This window comes from Electrophorus electricus, chromosome 25, assembly GCF_013358815.1.
Source record: "Electrophorus electricus isolate fEleEle1 chromosome 25, fEleEle1.pri, whole genome shotgun sequence".
Taxonomy (NCBI): domain Eukaryota; kingdom Metazoa; phylum Chordata; class Actinopteri; order Gymnotiformes; family Gymnotidae; genus Electrophorus; species Electrophorus electricus.
The window spans coordinates 2,235,029-2,254,969 of record NC_049559.1 but is presented as its reverse complement, the minus strand read 5'-3'; the positions used below and the strand labels follow the sequence as shown (position 1 = coordinate 2,254,969).

The 19,941-nt window shown below is 44.0% G+C and overlaps 3 protein-coding genes across 7 annotated transcripts; 2 read left to right on the top strand and 1 right to left on the bottom strand.

Annotated features, from left to right (window-relative positions):
• Positions 1 to 186: 186 nt before the first annotated feature.
• mrpl30 (mitochondrial ribosomal protein L30) lies at positions 187 to 2,481 on the bottom strand. The gene is made up of 5 exons (XM_027031459.2): positions 2,225 to 2,481; positions 2,024 to 2,101; positions 1,051 to 1,197; positions 647 to 720; positions 187 to 382 (listed from the first exon to the last, which is right to left on the bottom strand). The coding sequence occupies exons 1-5, from the start codon at positions 2,273 to 2,275 to the stop codon at positions 259 to 261; spliced, it is 474 nt and encodes a 157-aa protein (XP_026887260.2). The 5' UTR covers positions 2,276 to 2,481; the 3' UTR covers positions 187 to 258.
• Positions 2,445 to 5,158, top strand: mitd1 (MIT, microtubule interacting and transport, domain containing 1). Of its 5 annotated transcripts, none has more exons than XM_027031453.2 (8): positions 2,445 to 2,536; positions 2,825 to 3,034; positions 3,271 to 3,372; positions 3,563 to 3,699; positions 3,851 to 3,940; positions 4,042 to 4,154; positions 4,332 to 4,392; positions 4,578 to 5,158. In XM_027031453.2, the coding sequence occupies exons 2-8, from the start codon at positions 2,890 to 2,892 to the stop codon at positions 4,671 to 4,673; spliced, it is 744 nt and encodes a 247-aa protein (XP_026887254.2). In that variant the 5' UTR covers positions 2,445 to 2,536; positions 2,825 to 2,889; the 3' UTR covers positions 4,674 to 5,158. The 5 variants fall into 5 exon arrangements, with proteins under 5 accessions (XP_026887254.2, XP_026887255.2, XP_026887256.2 ...); XM_027031454.2 differs by having other exon boundaries at positions 2,446 to 2,536; positions 2,848 to 3,034; XM_027031455.2 differs by having other exon boundaries at positions 2,450 to 2,536; positions 2,845 to 3,034.
• Positions 5,159 to 9,280: 4,122 nt separating this feature from the next.
• Positions 9,281 to 16,028, top strand: cracdla (cracd like a). The gene is made up of 9 exons (XM_027031443.2): positions 9,281 to 9,329; positions 10,128 to 10,269; positions 10,405 to 10,540; positions 10,647 to 10,790; positions 11,592 to 11,792; positions 12,137 to 13,586; positions 14,125 to 15,218; positions 15,337 to 15,427; positions 15,625 to 16,028. The coding sequence occupies exons 1-9, from the start codon at positions 9,281 to 9,283 to the stop codon at positions 15,801 to 15,803; spliced, it is 3,486 nt and encodes a 1,161-aa protein (XP_026887244.2). The 3' UTR covers positions 15,804 to 16,028.
• Positions 16,029 to 19,941: the final 3,913 nt, after the last annotated feature.

Genomic DNA, 19,941 nt, shown 5'->3' with positions numbered 1-19,941 from the left:
TTTTGTGCTTAACTAAGTATGCAGTGTTAAATTGGTCAAACACACATTTAAAAGCAAAGCGTTAATTAGTTATAACGTGCCATATTTATGGATCCCATTAACTAAGTTAACTTGGTTTTCTACAAATAACTAGTACTCCACAACCACATATATAAAGTCTCACACACTTAAAAAATAGGATTCACATTATATTCATTTGAAATATTTAATAAACAGTCAATAACGCACGACTGAGACAGCAAACATGACAGCTATGACTCAGCTGTTTTGTTCCACGGGCTTTTCAGGTCGTCTCACCATCAGCTCTCCTTTACTGTTCAGGTAGGAGTCTGCCAGTTCTTCTTCTGATGGTAGTTGATCCGGAAGCTTTAAGGGCTGAATCCTACACATGGGAAGATCTACTCAGTAGAGATTCCCAGATACGTACGTTGTTCCTTTGATTTGCTGTTTAAAACAGTTGTGTACTTGATCCTTTAATCTATCGTCTGAAGGACGGCTGCATTTACACTGAAAACACCTGATCAGACAAGTGATTCAATTTTTGATAGAGCTCTTTGGAAACGTCTGAATATTTGTACGAGCTTCCAGTCTTGTAGCGTGGGAGAATGAAAAACGTCGTCAAACAGTGCAATTAAAGAGAACTTACATGACAAGATGTTTAATGATTTTCAGCTGTCTGTTCACTGACGGTGTGTTCTTGTGTACCCTGGGCTCGTGTGACTGTCAGTTACAAAAACAACAAATGCACGATTTAATTATTTGTCCTTGAGTAGTAATGCCAAGTAATACGTTGGCCACATTCCTACATTACCCAAGTAAAGGCACAGATGCACAACAAAATGAACAGACTCCAGTCGATACCGGAATGACATTACACTCAAGTATACTCAACCTTGTGTTCAGTTTACATATGACTGGTATATTTTGGTTGTGCTCACTGGATCATGTAAAATAAATAAATAAATAAGAAAATTGAAATGTTACCAAATAAGTAGTTTCAACTACACGAGCGGGATTAAGATTTTTCTTCCAAAAGATGAATCAACTCACCTTCAATAATCCCAAACTCTTAACCACCTTCTTTTCCCAGTAAGGGCGCCTCACTGTGCTCTTGACCCGGGTCACTATGTGTAGTTTATGCGGCTGCTCTGGATTACCACCATACTTCTCATGCTCCTTGGATCGCTCTTCAAATACCTGCGTTGTAAGCCGAGGCAGAACATGTTAAGATGTGTAATCGTGTAAGACATATGCATCATTATCAGGACCACACACACACCAGTCAAGGAGGACTTTAGAGTATGGGCTAACACTCCAGAACTGTTTCACATGCACAGACTGGAAGATGTTTAAGAAGGCCGCTACACACAGCCACCACTCTGACCTGGAGGAGTACACCTCATCCATCATGGGCTACATCCGCCAGTGTGTGTGTGATTGTGTGTGATGTCTGCACCAAAACCCTCTAGCTAAACTCAGAGCTGTGTTGTCTCCAGGCTAGAAACTCAGCCTTTAAGTCTGGGGACAGATCTGTCCTCAGAGCAGCCAGATATACAGGGATTAAACATGCAATAGCCACGTATGCACAGAAGCTCAAGGAACACCTGGCAACCCGCATCCTGTACACAGAGATTCCATGGACCCTGGAAAAATAAGGCTCCACTCCCTGGTGCCTCAAACACCTTCTTTCCCCACTTTGACACATCACACAGCATGCCACGGCAAACATCAAACTTCCCCCCAGTTACATCTGCAACTCAAAATGCTCACCAACTCCGCTCATATCACCTTGCTCGGCTACTGTTCTAAGTATCATTCCAAATGTAACCTATTTTGTTTACGTCTATTTAAATAAATACTTGTTTACTTTCTGTATTCGCATATGTACCACACACCTCTTATTACATGCATACACTGCACTAATGAACCAGAACAGACTCCTTTTTGTTCACATGTATATAGGTGTGGGTGTGTGTGTGTGTGTGTGTGTGTGTGTGTGTGTACACTTATTTTTCCATCCTACCTCTGGAGGAATGCGAGACTTCGTAAACTTGCTGCGACAGACTACGCGCAGTGGCCACGGTGCAGCTTCCAGCAGGCTCTGCAAAAACAATTCATCCACGTTTACTTCTATTCCCTCGGCCCCTCCCAAGCAAAGCCAACGGGATGGCACTGCGACTGGAATAATCCAGGTTAAAGCAGACGCGCACAGGGCCATCGTTACCTGACGCGCAAGCGGCGCAGACACTCCGAGAGCTCGACACAGCGCCGCCATCGCCCACACACACACGCCAAGGTGATCTGCCTGAAGTGTGGTCTACGAGAGCTTCGCGAACAGGGAAACGCAGGTAGCTAGCAGTACACTCCGATATGTGAGCGTCGCACTGACCTCGACAACATTACCCAGCTATTTCATCTGGACAAAGAGAAGCATTAAGATTACACATTCGCCAAGCACACACGCACGGAGGGACACTTCGGCGTACGTGAAGGAAGCGGAAGTTAGTCCTTCGAAATCAAACCTACGCAGTGTGTGGTGAGCAAGTCTCTTTGGTTCCTGCATTTGTAACTTTTGTAAATGTAATGGACATATATTTTTTGTTGTGGTTTTTATATGATAACATACGTGATAGTAATCTCTGTGCTGTGGCTAGTTTAGAAGGAAACGCGTTTTATTTCGTCAGGGCGATTTATTTCGGTGAACACGTAGTGGGTGTGTAGGGGCTGTGGCTGTAACTAGTAGGCCTACTTGGAATAAGCTCGCATTATTACTTTGAATTTAGATAAAGTATTTTCAAAAGGTACAATGTAATATGAACGACAGAATGTGCTACTGGTGGTCAGCAGGAAGACCCCAGTGATTCTGAAGCGTCTTTCTGGCTCGATGTAATGGCACAAACCCGCGTCCCTGGCATGGAAACATCTGCCATCTCCATCCTGAAGAGAGCTGTAGAGCTCGACCAGACCTCACGGTTCCAGGAGGCCCTTGTGTGCTACCAGGAGGGCATCCAGTTACTGCTAGACGTGCTGAAAGGTAACACGGCAAGCGCCATTTAAACAGTCATGTCTTATGCCAACCAAGGAAATTATGTTTAAAAGCTTTTATTAAAAAAGAAAGGAAGAAAGAAGAGTGCTCTCATGAAACATTTATTTCAAGCGTATTCTTCCGAGAATAAAATATCTTTATCCTGTTTGGATTGAATACTGATATGAGTCTGTTCTGCACAACACTGGGATTTTAACTGCTTGCCACGGCTTGCCTTTCTCCAGCAGTAAAAGATGACTCGAAAAAAGCGCAGTACAGAGAAAAGATCACCAGTTACATGGATCGAGCAGAGCAGATTAAAGTGCGCATGAACAAACTGAAAGAAGGTAAAAAAAACCACATCTGTGGAGGTGCTTGAGGCACCAGCTGTTAGGACAGCGTCCCGTGTACCGTGCACCACGATGAACGGCTCATGCGTTACTAAATAAAGAACACTGTCTCCCCTTTTCTTCACTTACGGTTGTCTGTTGGACACGTCCCCCCCCCCCCCCCCCCCCATGTTATTCTCTCAATCAGAAGGCAAATATCATGAGCAAATAAAAATTGCAGACCGCGCCACTGGTTTCAGTTATGAGAGTCTTTTCAAGCCCTACATCAGGGAAGAGCTTACTGAGGTGTGGGTGGAGGACCCTTACATTCGGCATGTGCACCAGGTAAGGGTGCAGTGCTGAGCTCTCAGCACCAGAACAGCTTCATGGTCTTTTAGTGTCTTGGAAGTCAGCATGTCTGTGTGGTTGCCTGGCAGCTGTACCACGTCGTGTGTTGTTGCCTAGCAGTTGCGCCACTTCCTGTGTTGTTGCCTAGCAGCTGTACAACTTCCTGCGTTTCTGTGAGATGTTGCTGAAGGCCAAATGCAATGTTAAGAAAATTCACCTCTTGACGTCCCAAGATGAAGTGAGTACTTTACTTGCCCTTTTTTGTTTTGTTTTTCTGGGTTTTTGCTTCGTTTGCTGTGTTGTTTTGATGGTTTTGTTTTGTTTTGTTTTGTTTTGTAGGATAGCTCCTCCCAGCAACAAAGTGCCTTCGCAGACATACAGCAGTCCTTGCAGAGTCATAACATTTGCCTGGACATTAAGTACTCACCCACCATCCATGACAGGGAAATTAGGTAATATGCACCATGTGAAATGATGCGATAACAGAAAAGCCACAGGTTGACTTCCAGAAGCACTTTTCAAAAGATGAAATAATTAGTTATGAAATAACTGATTGTTATAAATGAACAAACATTTAAATAGTTGGTGTAAAGCACTGTTTATCAGACATAGGATTGTTCACTGTTCAGATTTGATAACGGCTGGATCATTAAGATAGGCAGAGGGCTTGATTATTTCACGAAACCTAAGGTAAGTGCTAAAAAAAAATTCTCTTTTAATTTTCTTTTTGTCTTTTAACATGTAGTGAATCCAGATATTCATAAAGTCTTGACCCTAGTCTTTGCTGTTGTGGAATGGTAGTACTGATTTATAATAAAAAACAGCTTCATTAATACAGATCAGACTGATAGTAGTGATTTTCTGTGCTCCCAAAGGGACGCTTCTCCATTGGATACTGTGATTATGACCTCCGAGAGTGTCATGAGACAACTGTGGATGTTTTTCACACAAAGCACACAAAGATGACGTGACCAGAAAGGAGCTCCCCGATTCTCCTTCACATCATGGTGTATTCAAAGAGCCATCCTTTCACGCACGTCACGGACTAGCGGGAATCTGCTTGTTTCTCCGATAAGTTCTGAAGCCATTTTTAACTTGGATTATTTGCTCTTCACAAACCTAAAAAAACTTCCTTCCAAGAACTTTAAACTACAAGAATGCCTAGTATTTTGTAGTGACTGTCGCTGGCCAACATATTGCAATTTCAGCTTTCCTCCTTTTTTTTCTGTTATATCTTCCAAAACTGTTCAGAATAATCACTCTTTACACTGACACTTTCTGAGGGGATTGTGTTTCATTGATCTATCCATAGGTATCAGTATCTTTTTACGACTTTTATGAAGCATGTATGATCGGGCAAAATCTCACTTGATGATATGTGGATACGTTTTATTACATATGTCGAATAAAATGTTTTGTTTTATTTTCTTCTTATTAAAATAAGCCTATATTTGAATCTTGTCTCTTTAGCGGTCACAAATGGCGTTGTCCTCTGCCAAGCTCATTGGCGCCATCTAGTGGATTTTAGTTTTAAAGTCATTGCTGTTTATTATGGTGGCTGTCACAGTGGTTAAAAGGTGATGTAAAAGGCGGCGTGACGTTTTGCGAGCAAAGCAGCGGTTGGGTTTTATTGGCTGCATTTCTGCACCTGGATCTTACACAGATCGAAAGATAAAGTTGTGCCAAAGGACTAACAGATTTTGGAAAGCAGTCCTTTTAGATCGTCGAACGTGAGTACTCTAAATTTTATTAACCACTTTTCAGACGGTCTATATATAGTATTTATTTTTGTGTAATCTAATTTTAATCGGGGTTTCCTATTTCAGAATTTTCATTTTTTTGGTTACAGTCTGTCGTAAAAATCATGCTTCGTCCAATTTGGACGACAACACAGGGACAGATTAATTGGTAACTACTTATGAGGGGTTATTACTGTTTAAAGTTAAATGTCAAAGTGACTGACGTTGATATGACCATCAAATGATCACACTGATTTCTTTTAAGTGTTTAAATTAGAGCGTATTCTATATCTTCATGGGCTGAGTAAGAAGTGCTTCGTATACAGTGAGACTTCTGCAGCGTGTCTCGCTTGGAAAACGATTTGTTTCAGTACAAATCACCGCATGAACGCTCTGCGGGAAAGGATTAAATCTGGTCTGTAATCGGCCTTAATCTCAATCTATCTAAACGACAATTTTTACTTAATCGCGTTTTACCAAGGGGACAGGGGAAGGTGGTTCATGTACAGCACGGGCGAAGACTTAGTCGATAAAACCTCTGTCATCAGTTACTATTAAACAAACGGAAGAGATGTACGCTGACAGGACACACGAGTTTCTTTTTTCCTTTTTTCTTATGTAATGATAGATATGGTTAACAAACGCCATTTGTATTCAGTTACAAATGTAGGCCATGTAAATGTTTATTACACTAATGGCATTTCTGGCTTCAGCTGTGCCATCAGAGTAGCCTACTTAAAGCAAGTGTTATTATAATGAAAAGTACAGCTTCTTGTTAACTGAGCAGATAAAAATAGTGGTGAGATTTCATTACTCAGGGTGGGATGTGGTAAAATATAGTAAAATGGTAGCTGGGATTAGACTTGAAGACCAGCCACATTATGTAGGGTAGATGAAAGTCACCCAGATGTCATGTTGACTTTCTGTCCAGTAGGAGGTGGAAAGGAGTGTGATTTGTGGATGACTCCTGATCCTGGCACAGATCTGGGCGCTGTATCTGGGGCAGAGCTGCTCTGTGCTTTGTGCTGTGCTGGATCTGAAATGTTCCGTTCAGAGCCAGATTTCGGCAGACGTGAACGAACAACTTTGTAAGCGAGTGACATTTTAATTGTGAGTGTTAGGGCAGAGCTGGTGGAATAACAATTGGCCCACTATGATGAACCTGATCTCTTGGAAGAGCTCATGTTTGACAAACATTGCATAATGGCCAAAATGCAGTGTGTGTCCTCTGCAGCGTGTTCACTCATCCAGTTGTTTAACAACACACAACTAAGCTTGTCTTCTGTGAACTAAATTCTATTTAAATGTCCCTTTTTTATGTCAACACTGCCTCTTCCCATAGCCATATGGAGCTGGATATCAAGGCTAGTTAAGGGTGGGTGGATGCTAAGCGTGGAGTCTTCGTGGTGGGTGGGTGTTACGGGTGGAGTCTTCTGTCTCTGCAGGTTTAGAGCTGTAGAAAGGTCACAGAATGTGAGGCACAAATCTCGCCCCAACAAGGCCTCCCTCTGTTCCACACATGCGACCCCGGTTCCACTGGTGAGCCCTGAAACCTGTACAAGAATGAGCTTACACCTGGCTAACCTCTTACAGTCCAGCCTTATTATTCTGTTATTAATCTTAAGGTGCATTGTTCAGGAGCTTCTGTGAAGCTCAGTAACTAAATGAAAAGATACTGTATAAGGTATGTAGTAATGTGAAGGATAAGGGATAAGAGTCTGGACCCATTGGAAGGTATTTGGACTGTAAGGGGTTAACCATCACTCCTTATTCTGAGTACAAAACAATATTGCATTCTCATTCACGCTAGCGATATCACTTCCTGATATATACTCACGGGTTGACAAAAGACGTTATAGATGTTGGACAAGTGAGCTTAGGTACTTTACATAGACCTTTTACATCTGTAAAACAATGTTGAGTGATATCAGATTCTTTGCATAAAAAAACAGGTATTGGCCCAATGAGTGCAACAACATCATTCAGCTACCATAATAGACAGATTTCTATCAGGCTTTCATCCATAGCTACAGTAGTGTGACCTTTATCTGTGCTGGACTGGTATTCTGTCCAGGGTTGGTACCCTGCCTTGTGTCATGTGCCCGCCCCCTGCGACCCTGAATCTAACTAAGCGGATTAGAAGAAGAACAAATGAACGAATGATTTTGTTATTTAGACAAAATCAGAGTACTGACAAACCCAAGACAACTAAAAGAATTTGGGCTAAACCAAAGTCAAAGCTAAATGTAGCCAAAGTTACTTTTGGTGTTTCACCAGAAAGAATCCTCTCTGAATATGGTTGTCAGTGCTAGCATCCGTACCCTCCACGTGCTGGAGATAAATACGGCTTTTCTTTACACATTCCCATATGGTGATGTTGAAGTGACGCCATCTGCCGTCCTCCACCATGTGGTCCATATTCTCATTTCTGCGGTCCAAATCAATTTAGTGGTTCACAAGAGGCTTAAGCATGCAGTGACAGAAAGTAACAGAGTGTGTGAGTTGTGTAATATAGTGTGTATGTGTGACACCCAGGCCTCCTTTGAAACATCGACCGCAATGTTGAAACTATGAATCCATTTATTTATCTTCCTGTTCGCCAATCCATCTGTCATTAGTGCCCCCCATGTATAAGAGGCTGAAGCAGTCTTTAAATATCTTGCTTCTTGTTGAAACTGGTTTTCAGAGTTACGTTAACCCAAGTGGCATACCTTACCCACCACATGACTTTGTTTGTTGCATCACTGTGTAAACTACCTTTCTGTCCTGCTCAGGATTCGAGTGTAATCGGAGGCATTTGAACGGTAGAAACAGCAGTCCTGCCTGGTCTGTTAGTGAGCTGCTCTCTGGGGATTAAAAGGTGTGTGTCAGCAGTCACTCTGAAGCTCACATCAGATCACAATTTTTGCACAGATACACAAATGCATCACAATCACAATCGCTCTGCATTGTGAGGAACCTGTATCATCTCTGCCATAAATACCCAGACAGCATGTACAACAACCTTTTCATCCAAATAATGACTTATATTTACACACAAATGTTCTGGTACAAACGTATGCATAGGCTCACTGTGGGCAAGTGCTCCTGGTTGCTATTAGATGTGTTGCCACTATTAAATATGTTTTGAAGTTCCAAGCTGCTGTTTATGTGAACTAAAAGCTGAATCACAGCATGTGCACCGATAAATATGAACCATTAGCTTGGGAAAAGAGCGGTTTGCATCCTGTCTGGGTATTTATGGTAGAGAGCAGCCAAGTTAGCCACAATCACAGTTCTTAGCCTCTGTAACAACAGAGCAGTTCAGGACCTACACAGTCGGGTGGTGGACTTTGCATACTGTTATCGGTTGTAGTCACTGATAAGGAATTACATTTAAGTTCATAAGGTAAAGATGATCGAGAGAAATTTACACCTTCAGCTGAGAAAACACATCTACTAATGTGACTTTTTGGAATTCAGTGCCTCGTGTGGTATGAGTTAGGATAAGCGGGACGTGAGTGTAAAATACAATGATAAAATATTACTAATGTTCAACACACATACAGAGAGCATTTTAGAAAGCTTGGCTTGAGCAACACTGTAATGTAGTCACAACACTGTGGCCTATTTTGAAGGTGGAAATAGCAGTGATGAGAAGGAACCTTTGAGCCATGTTTACAGGAAAGCTCAGCTTTGCCTTATCAGTTCATAAGCATTTAACAGCACTACAGGCAGACACCTGTCTGTGATTTTCTCATTCTCTTCCTCTTCGCTGCCTGTCTGCATCTCATATCCTGACTTAGTCATCTCTCTAATTTTGTCCTTTTTTAATTTTGTTAGCAGTGGAGAGGAGAGATATGGAGGGCCTCGGGGACCAAGTGGGAGGGAACGGTGACGACTTAACAGGTCAGAACGTCCCCAGGATGTGTGTCCTGATCTGCTCAGTATTAGATTTAATTAGACACGTAATGTCCTCACTGAGCAGTCTCTTTCTCTTTCTCTTTTGGGTCATTTATCGCACATTGGTTTGTACATGACATATGTAAATGTACATTTTCTAGTTTCTGAGATCACCTAGAATAAACTCTTTAGAAAGAGTCTAAACTTTAGACTCTGAGCAGTGGATGTCCATTACAAAGACTAGTCGCACAGTGATATACTGTATTTTACAATGCAGTGAAAATGTTAACAGTACTATACCTGCTCAGGAGATGTAAATGTATTCTAAGAGAATGACAAAAACTACCGAAATACAACAATCATCGTTTCACAGTATTTTTCAAATGGTGTCTAATTATTCCTAATGTTTCCTGATTTTGTATTCTGTCTTGTGAAGCGCATTTTGTTATTTGTACAAATACATTTAGAATAATACAACCAGCATTAGATTAGAAGACTTATACAATGTAGATTAGATTTATTTACTGAAATTATATTACCAGTGGTTCAAGGTTAAGTTCATGAAGGGCCAAATGCCAAGAACATATCTTTTTTTTTTTTTTTTTTTTTTTTACTGATTTATATGCTACAAAGTACAAAATAATGTTCAAAATGTCTTGTCATATTTAACTGGATATCACACTGAACTGTAGTTTTGCCACGCTCAGTCCAACCTTGTGCTTCTTACCTTACACAAACAAGAAAACTAGTAAAGCACATGAATGATAGCTGTTGGTGTTTCCTTGGCAACGCCTGGTCTGTTAGGGAAGAAGAGGCCTAAGCTGCAGACACTGAGGTCGAAGTTGTTTGGGAAGATGAAGAGGAAGGGGGATGAAGGAGTGATGAAGCACACTCAATCGGCCTGCGACATTACGCAAGGCAGTCTGGACCTTGATGTTGACTTTCAGTGAGAACCAGCATTAACTCCCACTATATTTATGTTTTGACTGAACTTGTATTTGTGTTTTTGAAGTTGAACTTGTCATAAATATGTAATATGTGCTGTAAAATGTAACCAAAACCATCCATTTCCTCCCCTCAGTTCTTCACAGAACATACTGGGATCCAGGTCATTGTCACATGACAGTATCTTCCTGGCAGACCAGTGCCAATCAGATCCAGAGCCACCAAGGGTTTTCTCCCAGGAGAACATCCATGGTAAAATCCGAACACTGCAGGTGAGTGCACCTGGAAGACTAAGACGGAAACAATCAACCCCCCCCCCCCCATGGAGATTACAAGGTAAAACATTACAAAGACGTAGACTCTCTGGTCTTTTGGCAGCTGAAACTGCAACAGCAGAACATGCACCTAGGCCCACCACCAATGGTGTTGCCCATTAAACGCGTTGGAGGAGAACCAGAAGCTGATGAACCTCCTCAAAGCCCATCTGAAATCTCAGGTCTCACCAAGAGCTTGTCATGCAAGGTGATTGATGCATAGCCTTCTCAACTGCCCGTGCAGAATTCACTCTCTAAAAACCCTACCATGATCTGTCATGTGGGCACTGTGTTCTGCATTCACTGTCTCCGCTCCCGTGCCTCCGCAATGTGTTGAGTTGATGTCAAGTCATAGCTCATTTAATGTCATAGCTCATGTGACAGTCCTGCCCATTAGCCTTGTAGTACATCTCACCAAATTTTAGGTGAAATTGGAACAGAAGAAAAAGAGCAGGCAGATTTTCTTTCCATCAAACCTGTTTCTTTTGCTTCGCCTCTACTTATGGGCCTTTAGTAAATGAGTTGGCAGTCATTTAATTATAAGATAACCTGCACACAAAAAAAACCCATGTGCCATGGGACGCCCCCCCCCCAAGCCACGTGGTACGGCCCGCGTGCAGGGGGTTCACCCTATTTGTAGCCACGCCCTCTGTGATAACACGCACCTGCACGGGCAGGGCGTGTTGTCTGTCTATTTAGACCTCTGTGAGTGTTTGCATCGTGTTGGCCATTGTTTGTTCGCTGATACATGCAAATGTGTGTGTAGTCACTGTTATACGTTACTGTAGTCTGTGTTTAGTTAAATGTGTAGGTCATGTCCTTCGTTAACGGTGTGTGTGAGTGCCACCGTTTTATGTTATTAAATGTTTCACGATATCGAGGGAGTCTGCGCGTTCTGCTCCACGCCCATCGGCACCCGGGCCAGCGGCATCGTTAGGCCATGCTTAAGCACTTCTTCTTCAGGTCTAATTTCTTGCATCTTTATTTTGTAATCCCAACTCCTATGCAGCCTCCAACCCAGCAAGCTCCACCTCAGCCTCCCAGCCCCAGACGGGTCCCTCTCCCGCCCACTGTGCCGTGCCCAGGGGTGGACTTCAGTACCCCACCAAAATTCATCCTCTGCTTGGACAGCTCTGCTGCCCGTCACCGGATGTCAATTAAGCCGCCGAATCAGAGAGCCAGCACTAAGAGCAGGAGACTGCCCACCCCAGTGAGTGTGGGTTGCTTCTTTTTTTTTAACATACTTGTGGAACCATTTGGCTTCGTGACTTGCCTTGGCAAACATACTTGAAACTACTTGATCTAATTCAGCTCACTGGTTCAAAGTCAGATTTATTTGTATACAGGACTACAATAGTTGTGGAGTAACCTTTGAACTAACAGTAGAATCAGTGATAAGAGTCTGAAAGGCTTACTAACAGGGTTCTGCTTAGGCAGGCTAGAAGCAGACCTCACTCAGAGAGTATGAACAGTGTGGGACAACTCCTTACAGAGAGTGAAGAAGCGCCTGCTCTTACCAAGGAAATAACCCGTGTTCACTCCTACTCCTCGCAGATCACTCTGACCGGGGAGGGGCTTACTGCTCCTCCAACCAGAAACCCTCGTCCAGCATCACCTGGAAATACACTGACAGGAGCAGCAGATGAGAACTTCACCCATGCTGTGAGTCAACCTGAAGGAGCCACCTCCCCCTCTACTGCTTGCCTCCCACAACCTATGGTAAAGCAGCAGACACTAGCCTGGGAAGCAGCATGCACCTGGAAGCCTGAGTTCACTGAGTCATCCACTTCAGCTGTATGGTCTAAACAGGCTCCAAAATTAGTGGAAGCAATGACTGGTAAGCTGCCCAGCTCTGCTCTGTCAACCAGTATGAAGGGGGGTGAAGACCATAGAGAGATTCAACTAGGCTTCAGAGTGAAGAGTGTCCAACATGGTGCCACATTCACTGTAGGCTCCCCAAGTACTCCATGCCGCATTCCAGTAGAATCAGAGAAGAATCAGCTTCAAAGTGAAAAAGCGACTCAGGAGAAAGATGCCTTAAACAAGAACGGGGTTCATGACATCTCGCGAGAAGATCACCCTGGAGGCCAATCTCAGGGCTGGGCTGTTGGAGTTGCTTTAAGGCCACCATCCCACCGGAGAAATACGGCACCCTTAGATGGCAAAGCTGACAGCAGGAATCTACAGCCAGTCTTTACAGTGCCACCCACTGGTCAGGTGGACAAACTGCCAAAGGAGTTCACAAACCAGCCAAGATCTGTGTCGGGCTCTCTGCGCTTGGCTGCCTCCCCAGCCAAGAGTTACGAAAGGCACAGAACTGCAAGTTTTACTGGAGTATTGGAGCAAGCAGGGTCAAAGAGAGAACTCCCACCTCCACCAATGTATTCGAAAACTCTCAAAACGCAGGATCAGCTCAGGAGCACACAGTTACAGCCAAAAGGGAGGGAACCGTGTGCTAACCTCTCAGATTCACTGGGAAATGATGTACCAGCGGTACCAACCACACCAAGGGATCTCACGCCGACCCGCTCTGCTGGGCGAGAGAGAGAGGACAGTGAAGCATGCGAAACCCAGGAGGAGAGCGTGCAGGGTACAGAGGTTCAGGAGACTGCTGAGACGATAGATGAGGCAAAGAACTACTCAAAAGGAAATGACATTAAGGAAGAGGGGAAAGCAGAAGAGGGAATGAATGCCTTTGGAGTGAAGCTGCGCACCACATCTCTTTCTCTAAAATGTTCCCCAGGCAAGACACAGTCAGAGCTCAATGTCAAGCAGCAGAAAGCTGAGGTTAGCACGAGCACCCCAGCTTGGGTGCCAGAGTCCCCTGCAGTCGGGGGTCACAAGGACAGCAGTGTTAGCCCTGCGAGAGGAAACCTGGCTGCCACAGTCCTTAAGACGTCTTTCACTCCCAAAACCGAGCCCCTCATCTCCACCAAGGCCCTGAGCACTGCACCTGAGGGTGACAGTAGAGTCCAGGAGAGTACCATCCCCATTAGAACGGCTGGTGAGCTCCTCTGTCTTTTCTTTGATCCCCTTTCAAATGTATGTGATGTTTTCGTCTGACTGCAGTGTCCATCTGAAAGCACATACTAAAGATTAAGATTAAGAGATTAATCAGAGATTAATCACCTTGTCAAGAGCTGTTCTTCGTTAGTTACCCAAAGAAGCAAGCTGTGCTGTTCTTTTAGTACAAACTCTTTCATAAACCTATTGGTCCCACCACATCTTCTGCTCACACATTAAACTATGCTACACACACCCTATTTACTATCTCACTGTTATCTTAACAAATAAAACAGCAAATGAGTTTATTTTATGTGGGTGAACCAGTAAATGACCCCAGACTTGATAAACACTTAATGTTTCATTTAAAGAAAATTATGGATTCAATTTTCAGATCAAAGTTGGTCATTTTAATTAATACTGATATTTGCTGGAGATTCTTTGCAACAGAAAACAATGAAGTGATGAATGTTTCCAAAAAATGTATCAACATTTTTCTATTTCTAGTGCACTAACATTATATCTGGTATTCCTTACAGATTTAGGGAGACCAGTTCAGCCTTCGTCTTCACCCGCTAAAGAAATTAAGACTGTACACTCTTGGGCCCCTAAAGAGAGCACACCAGTGCCCTTGACCCCTAACGAAGGCACACCAGGGCCCTTGACCCCTAACGAAGGCACACCAGGGCCCTTGACCCCTAAAGAGGGTACATCATTTTGTATGTTGAAGAACACCCCTACACCCCCAGCTGTAAAAGAGCCACGGGAGCCTTCCTCCGAGTTGTCTTGGATGAGTATGGCCCGGGAAAAGACCAGGAGCCTCCAGCAGCTCTTCACAAGCAGGTTGCCTGACTTTCCTGGACTGCAGTCAACTGCGCGACCAACAAACGTAGCATCCGCACCTCCACAAGCACAGACATCAACTTTACAGTGCAGTGGAGGGTCTGGAAGGTCTACACATCAAGTATCACCTGCACAGCAAGTTGTCAGGCCGTTACAAGCTATTTCTACCTCACCACCAGCCATGCAAGCCTCTGCAAAGGCAACTGATACATCCATAACTCAGGCATCACCCATGGAGTATTCCATTAGACCCCCTCAGCCAATCAAAGAGTCAGATTTATCGTTAATGCAGACGCTTTCGACCACTGGTCAAACACAGCTCAGCGGCACGGCAGTGCAGTCTTTTGCATCTATTTCATCAACCACATATTCTACTACAAAACCAGTGCGTTCGACAGCAGCTTTTACATCTCCCGGTCAAATAAACACCCAGACAGTACACAGAGCAGAAGAAGCGCCATTCCACCTGCCATTATATCAGGCTTATCCTGTCCAAAGTGTGACAAATCCTCAAGAGTTCCAAGCCACCACTCTGCTTAACCTGCGCTCAACTCAGCCCGCTAGCCTTCGTCTGTCCCTGAGCCCAAAGCTAGCGCCCCATCAGACCTCTGCAGAGACGAGGGCTCGGGTTGGCAGGGATGGGCCCTCCATGCTGTTAGGGAAAGCAGACCTGACACCTGTGCTGCATGAAAAAGGCCCAGTGGGAAGTAGGGCACAGTGCGCAGGAATTCTGGGAAGCAAAGCCTTCCCCAGCGAGCAGACGGCCAGACCAACATCTGACCCAGCCAAGGTGAGGCATGTTGGTGATAAGTGTTTGTGTTCAACAGAAGTACATATGTTATTCTTTTTAACAGTGGAACCGGTTTTCACTCATAATGTATGAATTATATTCTTTTTAATGTTAATAGATAGAACACCAGAAAGTGGCACTAGAGTACCGGTCCCCAACTCAGCCTTTGACTGCATTTAGAACCATGCCCAGTCATAGCAAGTTCACAGGTACAGGTGTAATGCATAAGGTGTGTGTGTGTGTGTGTGTGTGTGTGTGTGTGTGTGTGTGTGTGTGTGTGTGCGCGCGCATGCTACGTCTGTGCCTGCAGGAAAATGTAAACCCAAATCGCTATTCATATAACAAACATTTTGATTTTGAGTACATGTTCATGTATATACTTTATTCTAACTTTATTATACCTCAGAAGCTTCCTCTGGACCCATGGGGCTGAACAGAGAGGAGAAGTGGCCGAGGATAACCACATCATCATCACCACCTTCATCTTCATCACCTCCCCAGTCTATCAGCGATGGCGGACAACCTTCCTGGATGGAGCTGGCAAAGAGAAAATCTCTTGCATGGAGTGATAAGACTATGGACTGAGTCCGAAAGAGACACACGGAAAAGCACACTAGATAGCAAAGCTCCAGGAAGGGTCTGGAGGTTGCTTAGAGATGGCTAGTGCACATTTCATTAGTGCTTGTGTGTGTGGGGAGAGAGTGAGCGAATGTGAGACTGGATGAGAGAGACAGACAGACAGATATAAAGAGAGAGTGCACACACAGTCCTTTCCTCCTGTATATTAGGTTTTGTGGTTCTCAGGTTTACCTCATCATGTCTTATTATTAAAAATTATAAATATTATTAAATATGATTCAATAGTAATTCAATTAAACTATAATTAGCTTAAAGTTTTTATCTATTTATAATAAATTGAGATACATTTAAGTGATATTATGTACGAAATGTTACATTTAATTATATATTAGGTATTTAGACAGTTGGACTTTGAAATGTCAAGGTATGCTGTATGAGTAAAATAAGATTTGAAAATAAAAAATAAATTGTGCACAGCTCTAACAAAACATCATAGATATTGTATAAAAAGTACGTGATATATTACATTGAAAAACTAAACGAGGCCAAATGTTTTTGGGTGGGTATTTGTTACAAATAGGTTCTCAGGTGGTCCATGTGGCAGTTTCAAACTTCTGTCCATGTATACATTGCATTTAACTTATAAATAGAAAGCGACTGCTGTTGTGTTCGTGGCGTAAAGAAAATATGCTAGTCTGTACACTATACTTAATAATACCATTGCTGACACTTTCCTAAACTGACGCCTACACAATCAGAGGCTCGGTATCTTGGGCTCAAAGAGATGATGGTAGACGAGGAACTGAATACTAATTTGGGTAAGGTGCTCATGCGTTGCTAGGCAAAAGATGGCCTTCCTAGCGGGAGGTGCGTAGGCACCCCCGCCCTGCTGCCTGGCTCCCAGAACATTGGGGAGAGGACCGCGACCGCTGTTCATGTCCTCTCCGGAGGTGGAGGGGAACACCCCCAGGAGTTTCTTAGGAAGAGGTTGGTCGGGTGGAGCCGTCAGGCAGAGCTGAAGCCGGAGTCCCTTCCCTTCAGCGGACTTGCCGGCGAGAGTGTCAAAGCGCCTGTGGGGACGGCGGGCGCCAAGTCACAGCACCTTGTGTGTTTGTGCCTTTTGTTACAGGCACAACGTCTATAGGAGTGTACCAGACTGCTCTGAGAGAGGCAGGGAAGCTACCTTTCTTCCTCTCACTGCGAGGTTCTCCTTCTTGGCGGCACCCGTCCTGCCTGGTACCGGGTGGGCGCCGGGCGCTGCCGTGTTTGTGTTTACGTGTATACGTGGCGCGGAGGTTCGCGTTCATTGGACAGACGCGTCGGGAGCCACGTTCTGTCACGGAACGCTCGCCACCCCCCACGAGTCACGTGGTTTGTCCCGTCACGTGTTGTGGGAGGATCTGTTTATGGCCACACCTGCACACACCTGTACCTTGTTTTAAATCCGTGTCGAGGTGTGCAGAGTGTTGGTCGTTGCGGATGTAACGTGGTAAATGTCTTGATGTAATGTCCCTTTTGTTGATGTTAATCGTATTAATGTTTACTGCCCGTGTTTAACGTTAAGCGTTTCGTGTTTGTATTCATCGTGTGTAATTCTTGAGTGCCGTTGTCGTCTTATGTTTAAATTAATAAATGCACGTCCCATTCGCTGGAGTCTGTGCGTCACTTGGGCCACCACGCCTGTCCATCTTCTGTGTACAGAGATGCTGCAAAGATGTCAAGGCCAGAAGATGTAACGCGCGTTCTGTCTCTTTCCTGGGTTTTTTCCTGCCAAATAAAAGAAGTAAAAGCACCAGCCAGCTCGCATCTCCCACACGAGACCCCGACTAGAAGGTATATTGCACATTAAAGTGACTGAGTGACTGGGACTATCTCGCAACACCACATGCACAAAGGTACCATCTCTGTTCTTGTGTTAACTGTCATTTGCCATTAATCTGCACTATGTATTTAGTTTTGTCTCACTCCTAAAAGGCAGTCCTTATCTAGGATAATCTTTTGTCAGTGATGGTCCCCTAGACAACAGCACTGGAATCCCATAATTTTGTCATTATTATTGTCCATACCCTAACGGAACTTCAAAACTTTCCTATCGCCTCTTTTAACTAACATTCTCTTTCTTGAATAAGAATATTGCGCTTGTATATATGTGCTTGCTTATGGTGCCACATGGTCAGCCTCTTCAATGGAGAAGAAGCCTCTTGGCTGGAAGTGGTCTTTATAAAGCTGATTGTGCACTTCATCAAATACTATGTGATGCGATACTATGCTACTTCAAAAAGAACACTGGCCACTTAAATTCAAACATATGTACTAATTGTTTGTTACATGTTTATTAGAACAAAATGGTCCTTAAAGATTTAAATTTTTACAGCAGAATTTTGTATCTAATTGATTGCTGAAGGTTTGTATCTCAATAAGATGTCATCTCAGGAATTAATGTGCAAAAAAACCAAAAAACAGCTGCAGGGTTATATACCTTATCCACAATTTGTTGAGCATTACATTAGCATTCAACCTCCATTTGGGTGACTAATACGTTTGCTTTTTAAAATCTTTTAGTGAAATCACCAAAAGTGTCTATGGATGTGGAACGTCACACCCATCAGTCACCTCGTCTACATGGATGACATCAAGCGTGTCAGTAGTGACCGAGACATCAGCTCAGTAATCCATCTCACCAGGACGTACAGTAACGACGTCAGTGTCATTCGGACTGGACAAGTGCGGTCAGATGGTTGCAAGGAAATGGAAGGTGGCTAGAACTGAGGGGATCGCGCCGGCAGAAGCTAGCATAACACGAGTACCTTAAAATCCCACAATCAATGGGAATTATGAAGAGGCTACAAGGAAACCTGCTACCTACAAAGAGTGAGACAAGTCTTGAGAAGTCAGTTGAATGGGAAGAAGAAGATCTGGGCTATCAACACCTACGCCCTACAAGTCATCACATACCCCAGTGGCTTAATAAGATGGCCAAAGGAGGAGATAGAAACCACTGACATCAAGACAAGGAAAGTCCTCACAATGTACGGAGGGTTTCATCCCAGATCCAGCACTCTGAGACTGTCCATTAAGCGGAAGGAGAGGGGTAGATTACTGGTGAGCCACTATCAGAGCCACGATCCAGGAGTACACCAGGAAGATGCCCCAACTGATGAAGTGCTTAGTGAATTCCTCAGACAGCAGAAACCCGAGGAGGACGGTAATGTAGAGGAGCAGCATGGGAATGAGCAGGAAGCATCACGAAGGATAAACCTCTGCATGATATGTACCAACGGCAAACTGTGGAAGTGACTGATATGGAAAAATCTTACCAAAGGCTGGATTAAACGACAGAACAGAAGCACTAATCATGGCAGCACAGGAACGAGCTCTGAATACGAGATCAATAGAATCTGGGATCTACCACACCACACCACGCTGTGCAAAGACACCGCTGAGATGATCCAGCACATAACAGTGGGATGCAAGATGCTAGCAGGCAGGGTATACATGGAATACCATAACTAAGTAGCTGGCATAGTATACAGAAACATCTGTGCCGAGTATGTGCTGAAAGTTCCAAGGTTTAAGTGGGCTATACCCCCAAAGGTTTTGGAAAATGACCGTATTTGGGGACTTTCAGATACAGACAGACAAGATGGCAATGGATAACCAACTGGACATAGCAGTGGTGGACAAACAGCAGAAGAGGGCCGTAGTTATAGACGTGGCAATCCTGAGTGATGGCAACATCAGGAACAAGAAACACAAAAAGCTTGAGAAATACAAAGAGCTGGAAAAGATGTGAGGGGGGGGGGGGGGGTGAAGGCAATTGTGGTTACCGTGGTAATACCATGGTACCGTGGAGTACTAGGGCCTGTGACCCCCAAACCCTTGAATGGCTCCAGCAGACCCCAGGAACAACATCCGAGATCTCCACCCAGGACAGTGTAGTCCTGACAACAGCTTCGATGGTATGCAGGACCTGCATTCTACCAGGCCTCTGGAAGAGGACCCAGACTTGAAGGAAAAAGTTAGGAATATATATGAGCATTCCTTTTTGCATGTAAGCCGGAAGTGAGAAATAAGGAGTCACAATGGAACGAATTCTTTGTCCCAGAACATGTTAATGCAGAATCTTTTAGTAAATAGGTGTCTT